The sequence below is a fragment of the Macaca mulatta genome, chromosome 3 (genome assembly GCF_049350105.2).
Source record: "Macaca mulatta isolate MMU2019108-1 chromosome 3, T2T-MMU8v2.0, whole genome shotgun sequence".
In the NCBI taxonomy this organism is placed as follows: Eukaryota; Metazoa; Chordata; class Mammalia; order Primates; family Cercopithecidae; genus Macaca; species Macaca mulatta.
The window spans coordinates 109,284,615-109,301,683 of NC_133408.1; the positions used below are offsets into that span (position 1 = coordinate 109,284,615).

The following is a 17,069-nucleotide window of genomic DNA, read 5'->3' on the forward strand; positions in this document are numbered from 1 at the left end:
TCTGAAAATATGAAAATAAAATTTATAAAAAATTGATTACTACTATGAATCTAGATTGAATTTGCCCGTATGCAATGAAAGCAATTTTTACCTAATACTAAGTTACATTCCATTTCAGATTTCCTATTTCAAAGGGTGTCTCAAATTTCTAAGATGTTAAACCAAGTATTGAGCCATTTTTGTATATGTAATAAAAGTCTTTAAAATTAAAATGGTAATCCTAAAAAAACCAAATGCATGAAAAATATGGTCTGACTGTATAACAAAGGGAGTTATATAATTCTACTTGAGTGAAATCTTTCATCTTTGATTTACAGGTTAGAGTCCTCTCTAACTAAAACCACATTGTTCCATATCTTTCATATCATGGCCTTCCCTAAAACCTTGTTTTAATTAAGGTTTCTTTCAGATTTCTGAATAAAAGCATGACAATCTTCACTTATGGCTTTAATATATCCTTTGAGTTAGAAAAATATATAAAAAGAAACATCAACTTTTTCAAAAGCATTGTCAGATATTAAATACTGTGAGATATTCTACCTCAATATCTTTAGGTGTTTCAGTTATATGTTGAAATAGAATTTTAGGAGGTAGGAGGATAACCTACTTATATTTAGTAAGTTACTTTTAATCTCAGAAATAAATGTCCTTTATTTTTAACCTTTGACACTAAGGCAACTTGTTTAAAGGCTGTTTTTTGTTTTTGTTTTTGTTTTCACATGAAGGCACAACTTCTAGGTTAAGTCAATTCAAGGTGACTACAAATAAGCAGTGCCTTTGTTAACACATTTCAAACACATAGAAAATTGAGCAATGTTGCTTAAGTGATATTCGTGTGAACAGCTTCACAGTTAATAAAATGCAATCAGACAAAACAACTGTGTTAACCTGGAAAATAAACAAAATAATCTAAATAGTCAAGGCCCTCAAGTAATAGGGGAGATTATGGGTAATCTTCAGTTTTTCTAAAGGTAGGAACGAATGATGAAAGGTAAGAAGAAAGAAATTGACAGAGGGCAGAAAAATAAAGGTGAGTGAATAAGTCCTTGATAGATTTGCAACAAATTAAGACCACCTTTGAAAGGTTACATGCTTTTCAAAGACACTGAAAATGCTTGGTGGAACATTTGCTCAGACCTACTGTCATAAGAACAAGGGATGTATGCGGGGCTGGGAGGTGGGGCGACTTCATTCTCCAACACAGTTGCAAAATTGCAAATCGCCTGTGTGTGAGAACACAAAGATATTATGGACATTAAAAAAAAAAGTGATATAAAATATTGCACCATTACAAACAGTGTGTGAGGTTCCTTTGGCATTTGGACTTTGAGATACAGTGTGGTTTATTCCACTGAAAAAAGCCTCATGCTAGTGCCTCCATCTTGAACTTTTACTAGGAAGAGTTGAACTGTGTGTTAAAGTTTAGGAAAAAAAAAAAAAAAACCCTAACAAAACAAAACAAACAAACAAGAAACATTACATTCTGGGTGGAATTACTATCCGTTCATAGTAAAAGCAAATCCTGTAAACAAGTTAAGACTGTTTGAAAAAAAAAAAATTACCCAAAAAAAGCTGATCAGAATGTCAGGAATGAATACCCCTCAGGTTTTGCCCAAAATTTCACTGGCTGTCATAGCTTCTGAAATTAACAATATCTAGTGCTGTACTGAATGTTTCTAGTTCAAACTTGGTGTCTAGGAGTGGGTCATCCAGCATATTAAAAGCATGCTGGAAGCAGTTTCTTCCAATCGTGGTTTACTGTAACTCTAGAATCACAGCGGTTACGTTTAAGGAATCTTTAATGCCCTTTCAAGTCCATCCAAAGAACAAGTGAAGCTGCTGTTCAGAATTTTGTGCCCAGTGTTTATGTTCCATTGAATCTGTGCCACCCAGGCAGCAGACAAGACATGTCTGAGGGTGCTGGGGTGGGGGGATACACAATGATGTCACACACAGGAAATATCAGAGGGGGACTTGGCACTTCACAAGGCTGGCTCCTCTTCCATAGGCTCACCAGCAGTTCTGTAAAAATAAACAGGCAATCAGAATACGGCATAAGAGTACACAATGACATTGTAGATTTTCATGCATAATCAAAGCTGATTTTTCAGCTCTCTCTAATGTTTATTTTTGTTATTCAGTTATCCATAAATAGAATTTCTTTCCTAGGAAGTATAAACAAATGTCAAGGGGAAAAACATTTTCTATCCAAGCAATCATTGGAAATGTTCCTGTTTATATTAAAACATGTCAGAATATTTTATAACTCTAGATTCCAAAATGTATATGTTTTGTGTCTAATACAGTTCAATAATTTATTGAAAAATTAACTATGATATTTTATTTTAGGAGCAATTGCTGTGATTTCCTATGGAACCAGTTTGCTAATGAGAGCAAAGGACCCAGCTAGCTTCTGGAGGAGACTCACTAGGGCTCTGGTTTTTGCTTCTGTTCTTTCATAACTGGATTGGCTGCCTGCCGGAGGCATTTCAAATCAAATTCTGAATTTGATTAACAAATCGTTGCTACAGACCCAATATTTTTACAAGAAATGCACTATGGTAGTGTGTAAATAGTTTTTATTCGGCATCATCTGCGGGGTGTTCTGCGCAAGCAAAACCAAAACTAATTGCTTGAAAATTTATACTTGAGATTTAACCTTAATTTAGTAACACTTTGAGGGTGTTTTAAGGCAAACTTTTAGAATGACTTTTAATTTAGTCAATAAATTGTAGCAGGAATCCAAATACATGAGGTAGTTGGATTGTCGTGGGAAGATTACTGGGATATGAGATGCCGGGTGAATTGAGTTTGCGTCTGAGCTCTGTGATTTGTTAATTTTGCAACTGCTGATTTAAATACACTTTTGTGAAGCTGTGGTTTCAGGTGTAAACCATGAAAAAAAAAATGGCGTTCCTTACAGAATTAGCAAAGGTTAAAAAATAAAGGAGGTAAAATTGACCTGTAAATAATAAACACTTTGAGACATTACTTAATAATTTAGATTTGTCCCTTTGTTGTCTAACATGCATAAAATCGTGTTGCCACACAAATGCACAGTTATGCCTTTGCTGCCAGAAGGAAACAATATTTGGATGATGCTTCTCTCTAGGTAGCGGAATAATAGGCGGTGGTTTTCATTTTCTTCTTCACAATGTTTACCTACTTGCCAGGATTCTATAATGAGTTATTTTCACATTAGGAAAAAATGCTATGTTTAAACCATAGCTGTTTATGCAAACAAATGAAATATTTGGCCATGTTATCTTACAGATTTATAAGAAAAAAAGCCAAGATTTCAATGCATCTCTAAATAAAAGTGTTGACAAATAAAGTAGTAGCTTAGCATTTTTATAACAAATCCAAAACATTAAAAGAAAGATTTTATCCATAGGATGGCAATCAAAAATTTTTAAAGCATCCTTTTAAAAATAATGATAATCATTAAGTCTTCATTATTTATTGTTACCAAAAAAGAAAATTCTAAAAGGGTCTGTGTGGAATATTTAAAAAGTTGCTTCTTAAGAAGTTACAGCCTGTCCTAGAGTGTCTGGGATAAGGAGGTTATGAGAGAGTGTTTAGAGGTGGTACATAAGATAAATGAGTCATACTTCAGAAAAGTATTTTCTATCAAAAATGATCAGCATTCGAAGGACAAAGCTTTTAAATTAAGGAAAACATTTAAGTTTTGAAACTAATTCATACATAAATATATAGCCTTATTTACATCTGAGAATATGTGAATAATACAATTATAGAACTGAAACTGGATATTCTAATGGAGACCGATTTTTCCAATTTCTAACCCAAGCTGCAGCAGGATAAGCTTTTCCCCCAAATCCAGGATTCAGTGTGGCTGGAATTCCAGAGACAGTCAAGTGTGGGAAATGTCTCAGAGGTCACAGATGTAAGGAATACACATGTCCCTGTGGTGGAGGATCTGTGAATTCTCCACATGTCCAACCTAGGCTTAAAGGATGTGAGTAGGCTGTCTACACTGCAACCCACTCACTGCCAAAAATTAAGCCTCTTTGGTTGAAACAGGGCAACTTGCAGATACAATAGTAAGCTTTCCATCAGATGCTTCTCTGCCTTTTCCTCTCTTTGAAATCATTTTATATTGACCTCATTTTTTGGAATTAACCACTTATAGCTGCCCATCTTCTATTGAACCATCTACACATATACATAACTAACCAATTCTCTCTCTTTCATTTTATTTATTTATTTATTTTTGAGACAGGGCCTTATTCTGTTGCCCAGGCTGGAGTGCAGTGGCACAATCGCAGCTAACTGCAGCCTCAATCTTCCGGGCTCAAGCCGTTCTCCTGCCTCAGTATCCTGAATAGCTGAGACTACAGGCATGTGCCACCATGCCTGGCTAATTAAAAAAAAAAAAAAATTATAGATGGGGTCTTGCTATGTTGCCCAGGCTGGTTTTGAACTCCTGGCTTCAAGAGATCCTCCTGCTTTAGCCTTCCAAAATTCTGGGATTACAGGGGTAAGCCTCAATTCTCCCCCGTGTCTTGCAGCATAGAAGTGTTAGTAGCATAGCAAGTTGGAAAATATCCTGGATTTCAAGGTAGATATTCTGGGTTCAAGTCCCAGATGTTTTACTTTAGAAATTTGACTTTGAGTGAGTCAATGTCTCTAGATTGTCAATTTTATATTTAAAATAGAAATAATAATCCCTTACCTGCACTCAGGGTTATGAGAATTGAATGAGTTAAAGTAAGAAAACATGATTTATAAATTGTGAAGTGTGAAACAATTGTAAAATAACTGGATTATTTATATCTGCCATTGGGACAATTTATAGTATCTCCCTTCTCATATCCCTGGCTCTCAGTAGAGGTGGCATTGTCTTCATATAATCCCTGTCCCTAGGTCACTATTTTATATGTCTGCATTTTTTAAAAAGATGATTTCTTTATGGAACATTTAGAAAGGAACCTGGTGAGTGATGACCCTTTAATGCCTGTGTTTGGAGGAATGAGAAGCAGTGCTCTGAAAATCTGGAGGCCTCCCACTTCAGCTATCCCTAGATACGTGCCAAGTTCACCTTGATTGACAAAGACACCAACTGGGGGAAGGAAAGACATGCAGGGAGGTGAAGACAGTAAGTTCAGAGATAACTATAAGATCAACCTAGCAAAGATAAATTTTAGTATAATGGTTTAACTAATTGAAAGATGTAAGCTTCCCTCCAGTAAGACAACGTCACAGTGAACATTGATAGTTTTCTATCAATGAAAATCAAAGATTTCGTATCCTAAAGAAGGATCAATTCAGTCCAACAGTCATAAGATAATTTACAAAAGTAAAAAACAAAAAGGAAGTAATTTCACTTGAGATAAGATGTAGTGTTAAATTAAATTCTTGTATTCTCTCTTAAATCTTATTTCTTGTGGTTTTAAAAATAGCATTTGTTAATTTATGTTAATGCAGTTATTTAATAAGACATTTTCACATTTTGCTGATTTAATTTAATTCTTATTTCTTACTTCTACTCCTCTTCCTCCTGAAAGGCAAGCAATACAATGCCTGTGACATTATTTTGTTTACTGGTGTTCTTTACAGCTGTGTATTATTGTTTTGGAGGTATATATTTTTACTTTATGTAAATTTTATCTTTATACACTTGTGCATAGTTTTCTCACTCAGTACTGTATTTATTAGATCTGTCATGCACTTAATGTTTATCTAGTTTGAAGCTGGTAACTTCTACGTGGCATCCCCATATGGTGCATCCACCACATTTTAACTATTCATTCTTCCAATAATGGACACTGGGCTTGACTCCAACTCTCTATTCACCATAAATAAAGCTGTAGTGAACTTCCTAGTACACGTACTCTAAAGACTTCCGCTGAGAATGTCTTTGGTATACAATCCCAAGAGCAAAATTAGCAGGTCACATATTGTATGCATATAAAATGGTACTAAATTAGTATACAGCATGGCTACCATAGTTTATCTTCCCAAAGCAGTGAGGCTCTAAATCCCCACATCTCCACCCATGCTAGCAATACTTAGTTTACTAATATTTTTCATTGATTCTAGAAAAAGTTAGTGAGTGTGTACTGTGTGCCCTGGTTCTCTTCTAGGCACTAGGAACATAGCAATGAACGAAATAGACAAACATCCCTGCTCACATAGAACTCACATTCTACATTGACCTTATATTCTAATTGAATGTTTACCATCTAATGTATGTAAAACAATACCTTGTTGTTATTCAAATTTGCATTTATTTGATAACTAATCAGTTTGGACAAAGATTTGACTTTCAGTAAGTCACAAAAGCCAAAGTAAAAGAGAGAGAATCAAATGACTTTCATAAGTATGTGTCATAAGTAACTGTTTATCTCACTGATGACTTTTTTTTTTTTTTTGAGACGGAGTCTCGCACTGTCACCCAGGCTGGAGTGCAGTGGCCGGATCTCGGCTCACTGCAAGCTCCGCCTCCCAGGTTCAGGCCATTCTCCTGCCCCAGCCTCCCGAGTAGCTGGGACTACAGGCGCCCGCCACCGCGCCCGGCTAATTTTTTATATTTTTAGTAGAGACGGGGTTTCACCGTGTTAGCCAGGATGGCGTCTACCTCCTGACCTCCTGATCTGCTCGCCTCAGCCTCCCAAAGTGCTGGGATTACAGGCGTGAGCCACCGTGCCTGGCCTGATGACTTATCTTTCCAGCATTCACAAACTAATGTTATACATAACTAATTCATATATTAGTTCGCGTTGTATGAATTATATTTTATGTTCTTTCATTTCCCCATTCACTTTTATTTTTGATCTTTCCTCTCCAATGTTACACCATTTTGTATACATACTACACATTCCATAGATAGTTTTTGAAATGTTTATATACATATGTTGGGATGATTTCAATGCTCTTTAGAAGTATAATAATTTCAATCAAAAGCGAAATAAGAATTTTCAACAAAAGAATAAATATCCAGAACTATTCTCAGTACAAACTTCCTATGTAACAATTCCACACCTAAATGTGTGATTGGAAATATATTCCCTCATATCACAAGGCTGTGCAGAAATAAAAGCCAAACAAAAGCAAACATATTTATACACACACACACACACACTCACACTTTCCATAACAATACAACTGGCAGCAAGTTTTTGCGGTGAATTAACATAGATTTTCTATTAGTACCATTACTCAACCCTAGTTTGCCTTATTACTTCCTTTTCTCCATGTTCGCCTCTTAATTCTACAATATATAGTCACCTTCAACCAACTTCTTCCTTTTTTCTCTCTCAGCTAATGGCATTATCATCCAGACTATTAATTTGAACTTCTTTCTCTCCCCTTTCATTGATATTTCATGAATTGCCAACTACTCACTATTTCTCAGCAATTTATCTACACTAGGTTTTCTTCCTCTCCATTTCCTCTACCATGATTAATTGGCTTCTTTACCACAATTACCATAAGGATTTCTTGGCTGTCCCTTCAGTAGTATGCTGGCCCCTCCTCCATGACACTCTCTGTTCAATGTATAGACCTAAGTTGTCGCTCTCTCTCTGTGAAAGCTTAATACTGAAAACAGGATATAACTCAAATTCCAATGGTAATATTTTAATTCCCTTCCATTAAATTTTGCGCCACGATCTCTTCCTACTCACCTAGCTTATTCAACTCTGTGGCACCCCAACTGCCCTGAGAGCCCTTTCCCAAAGTTTGTACTCATATACTCTCTGAAGTTTTGCTCATCTGTTACTAACGAAATGGATCCTGAGTATCTAATTTGTGTCAGGTAATATACTGCTATTAAAAAAATAATGGTAAGCCAAAGGGACACAGATTCTATTCATAAGCAGCTGACAGGAGAAAACATAAAATAATCAAATAAGCACACAAATGTATCCAATTTTCAATTATGTCACATGGAATAATGCAGAAGTGTAAGGGAGACATGAGAATGTGTGGAGGACCTGATCTAATTTGGGGGTTAGTGGTCAGTGAACATTTTTCAAGAAGAAGAAGTAATATTTGATTGGAAATCTACAGGATATGATGAAAAGAATGGGAAAGCCAATAAAGGGTTGGTGGAAGAAGGTAGAGGACAGGATAAACATTCCAAACACAAGAGAAGGGATGTGCCAAGGAAGCCCTGATGTGGACATGAGAATGGCTTTTTGGAGGAAAACTGAAGCCACAATGAAAATCATTCCACACCCACAATAAAAGGCTAAAATTATACAGACTGATTTTATCAAGTGTAGGTGAGGCTATGATGAAATTGGAACTGTCATTCATTGCTAGTGGGAATGAAAAATGGTACAGCCACTTTGGAAAACAGTTTGGAAGTTTCTTTTGCAGTAAAACATATGACTTCCCTGCAACCCAGAAATTCTACTTTTAGCTATCTTAGCTATCTATCCGAAAAAACTGTGTGCTGTGACCACAAAAAGAAAACTTGTATGAAAATGTCATAGAGATTTCGATTCCTCAAGATAAAATTTCCATATGATCCAGATATATCGCTTCTGGGTATATATCATCCAAAAAAACTCAAAATAGGATCTTAAAGAGTTATTTGCACATCCATGTTCACAGCAGCATTCATTCACAATAGCCAAGAGGTGGAAGCAATCCAAGAGTCCATCAATGGATGAGTGGATAAAGAAAATGTGGCATATACATGCAATGGAATATTATTCAGCCTTAAAAAAGAAGGAAATGTTTTCATATGCTACCACATGGAGAAACCTTAAAGACATTACACTAAGTGAAGTAAGTCAGTAGAAAAAGACAAAAATTGCATGGTTCCAATTATATGAAGTATCTAAAGTAGTCAAACTCTGAAACAGAAAGCAGAATGATGGTTGATAGGGCCTGAAAGGCTGAGGGGGGAAGAGAAGGGAGTTGGTCAATGGTTACAAGGTTTCCATTTTGCAAGTTCCAGAAACCTGTTGCACAACAATACACATATAAACACTGCTGTACCGAACACTTAACATGGTTAAGATGGTAAGTTTTACATGTGTTTTTAAACCACAATAATAACTAATTGATCAGCTTTATTCATAATAACCCTCAAAGTGTAAGCAAGCCAAACATCCATCCAACAGGTATATGGATAAACAAATTAGGGTATATTAATACACTGGAGTAATGTACAATAATAAAAATGGATGAACTTCTGATTGTAAATGGCGTGAATAGATCTCAAAAACATGCTTACTGAGGTGAAATAAGTCGGATTAAAAAATACAGTACACATGCATGATTCCATTTAAATGAAATTCAAGAGCAGGCAAACATAATTGACGGTGTTAAAAGTAAAATGGTAGTTACCTCTGGAGGGAGTGGCACCGACTGGAAGTGGCAGAAGCAAACTTTTGGAGGTAATAAAAATGTTCTTGAACTTGTTCTGGTTGGTGTTTATATGAGTGTGGCATTGGTAAAAATCTTAGAATGTGTGGATATTATTATATGTAAGATATACTTCCATTAAAAATTAATTAAGGTCGTTGTTGGAAACCACATCAGAAAAGAAAGAGGAAGAATGTTAGAAATAAGGCAGGAATTATAGATATGGGTCTACTCATACAGACCTTATGGTGCCTATTGAAGATGATGATCTTTATGTTAATGGAAATGGAAAAGTATTGAAGGGTCTCAAGCAGAGGCACGACCAGATATGCTTTCCAGTTGTTTTGTTTTTCATTGAGGTGTATAAAATGGATTAGAAAGAAGGTAAAACTGGATATGAAAACCAGTAAGGAAAGTACTGTAAAAGTTTGCATGAGAGATGAAGATACTTTGGACTGAGTGTCAGCAGTAAAAATTAAAAATATATATATTGTGCTCAAGTTATTGTCTTGTAAAGTAAGGGCTTCTTAAATTGTCTTGTCAAAGTAAAGACATCTCGAATGCCTTTTGCCCTCTTTACTATGTGAAATGTACATGTTCTTCCACCCTGATTCACTTCTCCCTGGTTCTGTGATGTGCTCCCTAGTCCTTGACCTATAAGGTGTTTTGTCTTGTTTTGCTTTGTTTTTTCATTTTGCAGGACCCTATTTCAATCTTATCGAAGACTTGTCATTTATTATAGTTGATTGTTCATGTTTGTTTCTGTGGTAGGAAGACTAATAGTCCCCAAAGGTGTCCATGTCCTAATCCTTGGAACGTGTGAATATGTTACCTTACATGGCAAAAGTGATTTTGCAGTTGTGATTAAAGTCAAGGGTGACAAGGTGGAGAAATTAAACCTAAATTATCCTGATGTGTCTAATCTAATCATATGAGCCCTTAATAGCAGAAACCCTTTCTCACCTGAAGTCAGAGAGAGATGTGATGACTGAAGAAAGGTCGGATAGATGTGAAGTTGCTGGCTTTAAAGATGGAGGAAGGGGTCATGAGCCAAGGAATTAAGGCAACCTCCAGAAGATGGAAAAGGCAAGGAAATTTCCCCCCACAGCCTCCAGAAATGAAGGCAGCCTTGCTTTTAGCTCAGTGAGACCAGGGTTAGACTTCCGACCCACAGAAAGTTTGTATTGTTTTAAGCCATTAAATTTGCAGTATTCTACTGCTGCTGTAAAAAAGTATGTGAACGTTTTGAGGAGTACAAGGCAGCTTTGTGGTCCTGGCACCTAACACTTTATCTGGCACCTAGAAATAATCAGAAAGTGTTGAAAGAGTGAATAAACTTGATATTTTCACATGTTCTTCTTCGTCATTCTGCTGGTTGGAGGATAGTCCTGATTGATTTAACCTATGAACAGCTAAAGGTATAGATGCCCAAGTATAGGCTCTATATTCTTATATTATAGATTACTGAATCATGGCCAATATATTAAAAGAAGAAACAGGCCAGGCATGGTGGCTTATGCCTGTAATCCCAGCACTTTGGGAGGCAGAAGCGGGCGGATCATGAGGTCAGGAGATTTAGACCATCCTGGCTAACTTGGTGAAACTCCGTCTCTACTAAAAATACAAAAAATTAGCTGGGCATGGTGGCACGTGCCTGTAGTCCCAGTTACTCAGGAGGCTGAGGCAAGAGAATCGCTTGAACCTGGGAGGTGGAGATTGCAGTGAGCCGAGATCATGCCACTGCACTCTAGCCTGGGTGACAGAGTGAGACTCCATCACAAAAAAAAAAAAAAAGAAAGAAGAAGAAGAAGAAGAAAACTGTAACAAATTGAGGAAGAATAAAAATGATAGAAAAATATTGAAAGTCAACCTTTATCAAGTATTTACTACATTCCAGGTATTGTTTTAAGTTCTTGTGATGTGTTGTTTCATTTGATTCTCACAACTCTATGAAATTTTTCTCTCATTTTAAAGATGAGGAAAATTAAACCCAGAGAGATTAAGTAACTTGCCCTTGAGCAAACAACTGTGAAGTGTGGAGACTCTAGAGGCAAGCTCTATTCTTCCTCTGTAGTGGTAAGAGGACAGGACTGAAGGAGTGAAGACAAAGATGAGATGGGAAGCTAAACTATGCATCTTAGTTTATATATATTTCTATTCAATTTTGTTTCTTTTTTTCAAAGTAAACACTGTTTTACAAATAATACAGAACTGAACCCGAAAATACATAATTGGGCATTGGAGGATTACAACATCCCTAATGTTCTAAGTCAGACTTCACACGCACCTCAAGACCACATGTTAGACATGTTGGGAAAATAGAGATAAAATGATGGCTCTGGGAAGAGGAGGAAAGATATGTGAAGAGGGGGCAGATTGTTCCTTTTATAGGAGCTTCCAAATCTCACCTCAATTTTTGGCTAAGGCTTTGTTGACACTGGATGAAAATTAAAAACAAAATTTACATTGAAATGTTTGCCTGCTAATATAGTTTGGATAAATGTTCCTGCCCAAATCTCATGTTGAAATATAATCCCCAGTGTTGGAGGTGGGACCTCATGAGAGGTGTTTGAATCATGGTGGCAGATCCCTCATGAATGGCTTGCACCATGTCCATGGTGATAAGTCAGCTCTTGCTCTGAGCTCACATGGGATCTTGCTGCTTAAAAGTGTGTGGCATTTTCCCCTCCACTCTCTCTCTTGTTGGCTTCTGCTTTTGCCATGTGATGTACCCACTCCCCAATCACCTTCCTCCATGATTTTAAGCTTCCTGAGGCCTCTTGAGAAGCCAAGCAGATGCCAGGAACTTGCTTCCTGAAAGGCCTGTGGAACTGTGAGCTAATTAAACCTCTTTCCTTTAGAAATTACCCATTCTCAGCTATTTATATAATAGCAATGCAAGAATCGCCTAACACACATGCTTAGTTATCTAAATTGTCTGAATAAGTTCTTAGTTACCTAAACAAGTGCTCAACATAATGGTATCATAGAATAATATAAGGGGGTTGAATAATTTGTGCAACATTTAGCTTCTAGAAGCCTTTGGAGACACTATCCTATTGGATGGGCTATTTGAGGAAAATCATGTCTCTAAGTACATTAGATATGAATGTATATTTAATAATGGTCTATATTTCTATATAAATCTTAAGATTCAGGAAAATGGGGTTTGTGATGTCCTTGGAACTACTGATAAGCCATTCAAAGCTCAGGTAGATGATACTTGGATTTAGCTGATTATTACACTTTTATATTCATAAACTAGATAGTTACTCAAAAACCAAAGTGGTCAGACTTCAAATAATATGTTTTCTCATGTTTCTGTAGTATTGATGACTTGAAACCATCATGTTCAGAAAGGTTGCCAAAAGTTGAAAGTTAAATGATTAAAGAGACAACTATACTGGATTTTGTTAAAAAAAAAAAAAAAAGTAACACGATTTACAGGTCAAAATGACAACTGCAAATCTAACTTTCAAGTTAATTTGGTTTTTGTGTTAGTTAAAAAAAAAATCACAAAGTCACGAAGTCATGCATTGTAGAGTGCAAATGTGCTCCTAAAAACCTAATCGTTGATCATCCTGAAGTCTTGATTGCCTTTCCAAATCTTTTCTTGATCTTCAGCAGAGCCTGAACTGGTATCCAAGAGTAAACCTGAGTACTGCACTGACCTTTCCAAATTAGAAGCATTTTGAAACAGATATTCAACAAATGCAAACTACAATTGTTCAATGGTACACATTCCTAGCAAACAAGAATAAAACATCTTGCTTCTAAGTAGTACGCTATATGTGACCAGGCCTATATATTTAATTTTCTTTGACTATATAACTTGGATCCCTTCAGGATTTTTTGTATTTTGTTTGTTTTTTTTTGCTGACCCATCAATCTTATTTTTGATCAAGTCTTTTGCCCCTGGACAAATATGTGTTATAATTGAAAATTAACTATCCCCAAATGAATTCCCACATATCAGCCTTTTCCTAGTAACTTATGCTTCAAGGCCCATCAATGTAGTTATAGAAACGAAATTACTATCTGCACTGTGTTTTCATCCCCTCCCCATCCAAGAAAAATGAACAAAAAATACTTACAATGGTTCTTAGCCAGGAGCATTTTATCCCTTATTCACTAGTGGTAAATGAGTCAGATATGAGTTGGCCAGGAAAAGAGCTGCTTTACCCAAAATCTTAGTATGAAATGAGTCATCTCACTCCAAACACCAATATGTTCTCCAAAATAACTGGCAAGAATTTCCTATAAAAAGAATCTTGCCTTCACTCTTTTCCATCCATTTAGCTCTCTGATTTTTCTAATTTTTCAATTTCCTGCGTGCTTATAATATTGCCTTCATAAGAAAAGCCCAGAAACGTTTCCGCCGCTTTATCTCATTTTGAAAGTCATCTTTCCTGTGTTGAGTAGGGGGACAATACTGATAGTATTCCCCTGAAAAGAGTAAATGCTCTGTGGCTTTTCAGAGCATTCTCTCTCTTTCTTTCTCTCTCTCTCTCTCTCTCTGTGTGTGTGTGTGTGTGTCTGTTTGTCTGTCTCTGATGAAATTCATGCATGGTTCAACTGAAATGCAAGAGCCAGTTCTAGAAGAATTTTTCTTTTCCTCCGCTGAAAAAGGGAGTTCAGTTCAAAGTCATCAAAAATATTTCAAGCAAAATCATTTTTCTTCCCACAAGAAAAATCAATCACAATAGATGTAATCTGTCTAAAAGTGATAAACGAACATGAAACCAGGCTACAAGCTCTGACTCTGCTTTCCTGCACATCAGAACATTCACATTCTCTCTCTGCCATCAGACGAAGCTGGAAATAAAAATCACTGTGGACTGAAGCCAAGGTTCAATCCCTATAGATTATCATGAGTCAAGCACACTATTTACCTGAGGATAAACAAGTTTGCCTACAGGGCCAATTCCTGCCAAACTGCTGAGATTTTTATATTACTTGAGGTTCATAACATCACTTATTATTGTTAATTATTCTAAGCTCTGCAATTTAATGGGCAAAAATATTTACAATTCATTTCACTCAGGTTGAAATTTAGCTTCGTTTTTCTATATTAAATTAATTCTAAAGAATAGCTATGCTCCTTTTATATCCAACACTAACAGATGTTAGTTTCCTCAGTTTTATGGCCCTCAGATGACAGACAACTAACTGTTTTTGGCCTTGGGAATAATTGCAACACCTTTGGATTATGAACTTGGTTCAGTTCTTAGCTGGGAACGGCAGGGGGTTAGTTCATATTATCAAAGATGTAAAGTAAGTTTTCCCTTATGCTCTAGATATTCATATAAAGATATCTTTCAATAGACTAATATACAGCTTTTCCCTCTTATTGCTAATCTGCTGTTTAAGTGGTTATGGTAAGAGAAAATAATTGCATAAAAAGAAAATCTCTTATTCATTTTATCTCCTGCTCTTGGCCAAAACAAGATGTTAAATCCATTAAACTCTGAGTATCCAGTAAAAGCAAGAAAGTAGGACTGTTCGTATTTGTGCATTCTTGGGAAAATTGCCAACCTGTGCACTAGTAGCAGGATCTGCGTAATTAATGGTGATGTTATTGACGGAGGGAGTCTGATTTCCTTCTCCAGAGCAATTTAAGAGTGCAAGCTGGCAGAGCTTTAGCAAAGCCTCACCTGATTTGTTTTTAAATTGAGGAAATGTGACCTTGAAGTCAGCCATAGAAATCACCAATATTAATGTACATTTGTGGTGGCTTTGGTAGACTTTAAAGAAATTCTGAATGTACCATTTACTGTAGAACTGAATGATGAACACCAAATGCACAAACTGACAAACATTCCTTAAAAAGAGAACAAGCAAACCAAATCTTAGGTTAACTGTGTTTTTTTCTCCAGAAATCTATATTCATAGAAGATACATTAAAACCAATTCTGTCTTATAAAATAAAATAAAATCAGCCCCGAGTTCACACAGTCCTTTACACACAGTCTCTTGTCTCCCTTGCAGGCAACTTCCACCTTTATCCAGTTGTTGGACCTCAAGAACAACCATGTAAGGAGTGTGTATATATTTTGACTATCCAACGGTCTAGCATTTTTTCCATCTTCTACTCTCCTCTTTCTCTTTGTTATGTCAGCAATTTCAAAATGATTAGAGAAAGGAAAAGAACATCTGGAAAAACAGAGATAACTAGGAAAAGGAGTTAATCCCACAAGCAGCTCTTTCTATAACGATCTGCACTCAATTATCTGATAAGGCGTGATTTTTCTCACCATCTATCTCATCCCCTCTATTTCTCTGTGAACTGCAACCACATGCTCCAGCTCTGCATTTTGCACGAAGAATGAAGCAATGAATTCTCGATAGCCTAAAGCATGTGCTGTGGCATCTGTGGCTTTGGAGAGGACAAGTGGTGGAAGTGGAGGAGACAGGGGAAGGAAAGCCAGGAGGAAGATTCACAAACATCAACGATGAACGTGGATATGACTGACCCGGATTATTCTCCCATGCTGGATTCATACCTGGTGTCTTCCTGAGCAAAGGGCTGTTCCACATCCACTGTTAGGGAGGCCAGGGCAGAAACGGTCTCTGTCTCCTCTTGCAACTGAGCACCAGCCAGAGCACAGCCCCTTGGCACAGCCACCATCCTTACTGACTTCCAATACTTGCCTAGGAAAAACATCCATCATACTTTATAAGAATTGTAATTACAGCAGTAATAATCAGAATACTTACATAAGTCCAACTCAGAGCAGTTGTTAAGTTAAAATTCCCCATGTTATACACAGTTGTAATTTGGTTTCTTGACTGTTATGATTAGGTCTGTTTCTCAATCTAAGAATGCCAAGTTGTGAAGTGCCCATATTCCCAAGCTGAATCTCCCCCTTGCTCACACAGCAATAAAGTGAGGAATAATCCATGGCCTACTGAACTCACCCTCAGACTGACAGCTGTCTCTGCAACTAAGTAAGCAAACTCTGGGCTTCACGTTCCCTGGGAAACCCGCAAGAGACCAGGAGGCAGCACTCTTACAGAGAAAATGAATGGAATCGTACTGTTAAACATTGCTACTTGAATCATTAACTTTTAGAAAATGAAGTTGGAATATTAAAGAAAAAGAAAAGCCCAGAAATGCCAGCATGAATTGAATGGCAACTTTGCCAGAACAATCAGGTTTGTTAGTCCTGGATGTTCTTTCTTTCTCAACCTCAGGGTGTGTACTAGAACAATAATTGATTTAAAACTTTAATATATGTACTGGCTGATGTTGGAGCCCATCCATATGTCATACTGATGTTTCTTTTTTTGAGGCAGGAAAGGAGAAAGAGAGGAAAATAGAAGGTCATTTCATGAGAACATGCCAATGGGATAAATATGAAAGAGCAGAGTTAATGGCTTTCTTGCAGCCCTTAGGCTATTTTTTTGTGAAATGCTGAGTAGCCCCAAATCAAAGCAAGAGAATCTCCCTAGGTGCTGACATGACTCACCAGGTTAGTACTATCTCTGCAGCCTGACTGGATGGCAAGAACTTTGGTATGCAGTGTTTGCTTACTTCTTAGAAAAAAAAAAAAATCTTGTTTGAATGGAAAAGGCATATGGATGAATGCTGGATTGGGCAGTAAAATAACAGGGTTCTGGACCCAGCGCTGCCATCCCAATGACGTTAGTGAGGCTTTGCAGGACTTTATTTCTGACTCTTGAAATAGGGAGATGCCTCAAATCTCTTGCAGCTCTAACATTTTATG

The 17,069-nt window shown here is 36.7% G+C and overlaps 1 protein-coding gene across 1 annotated transcript in view; it reads right to left on the minus strand.

The window, feature by feature from the left end:
• Positions 1-1,781: 1,781 nt before the first annotated feature.
• The window catches only part of HDAC9 (histone deacetylase 9), a 914,219-nt gene continuing 898,931 nt past the window's right edge, over positions 1,782-17,069 (minus strand). Inside the window, exons 27-28 of the mRNA XM_077998033.1 lie at positions 15,846-15,993; positions 1,782-2,022 (exon numbers count right to left, since the gene is read on the minus strand). Coding sequence (XP_077854159.1) covers positions 1,983-2,022; positions 15,846-15,993 — 188 coding nt within the window. The 3' untranslated portion in view covers positions 1,782-1,982. The remainder of the gene's footprint in view (positions 2,023-15,845; positions 15,994-17,069) is intronic.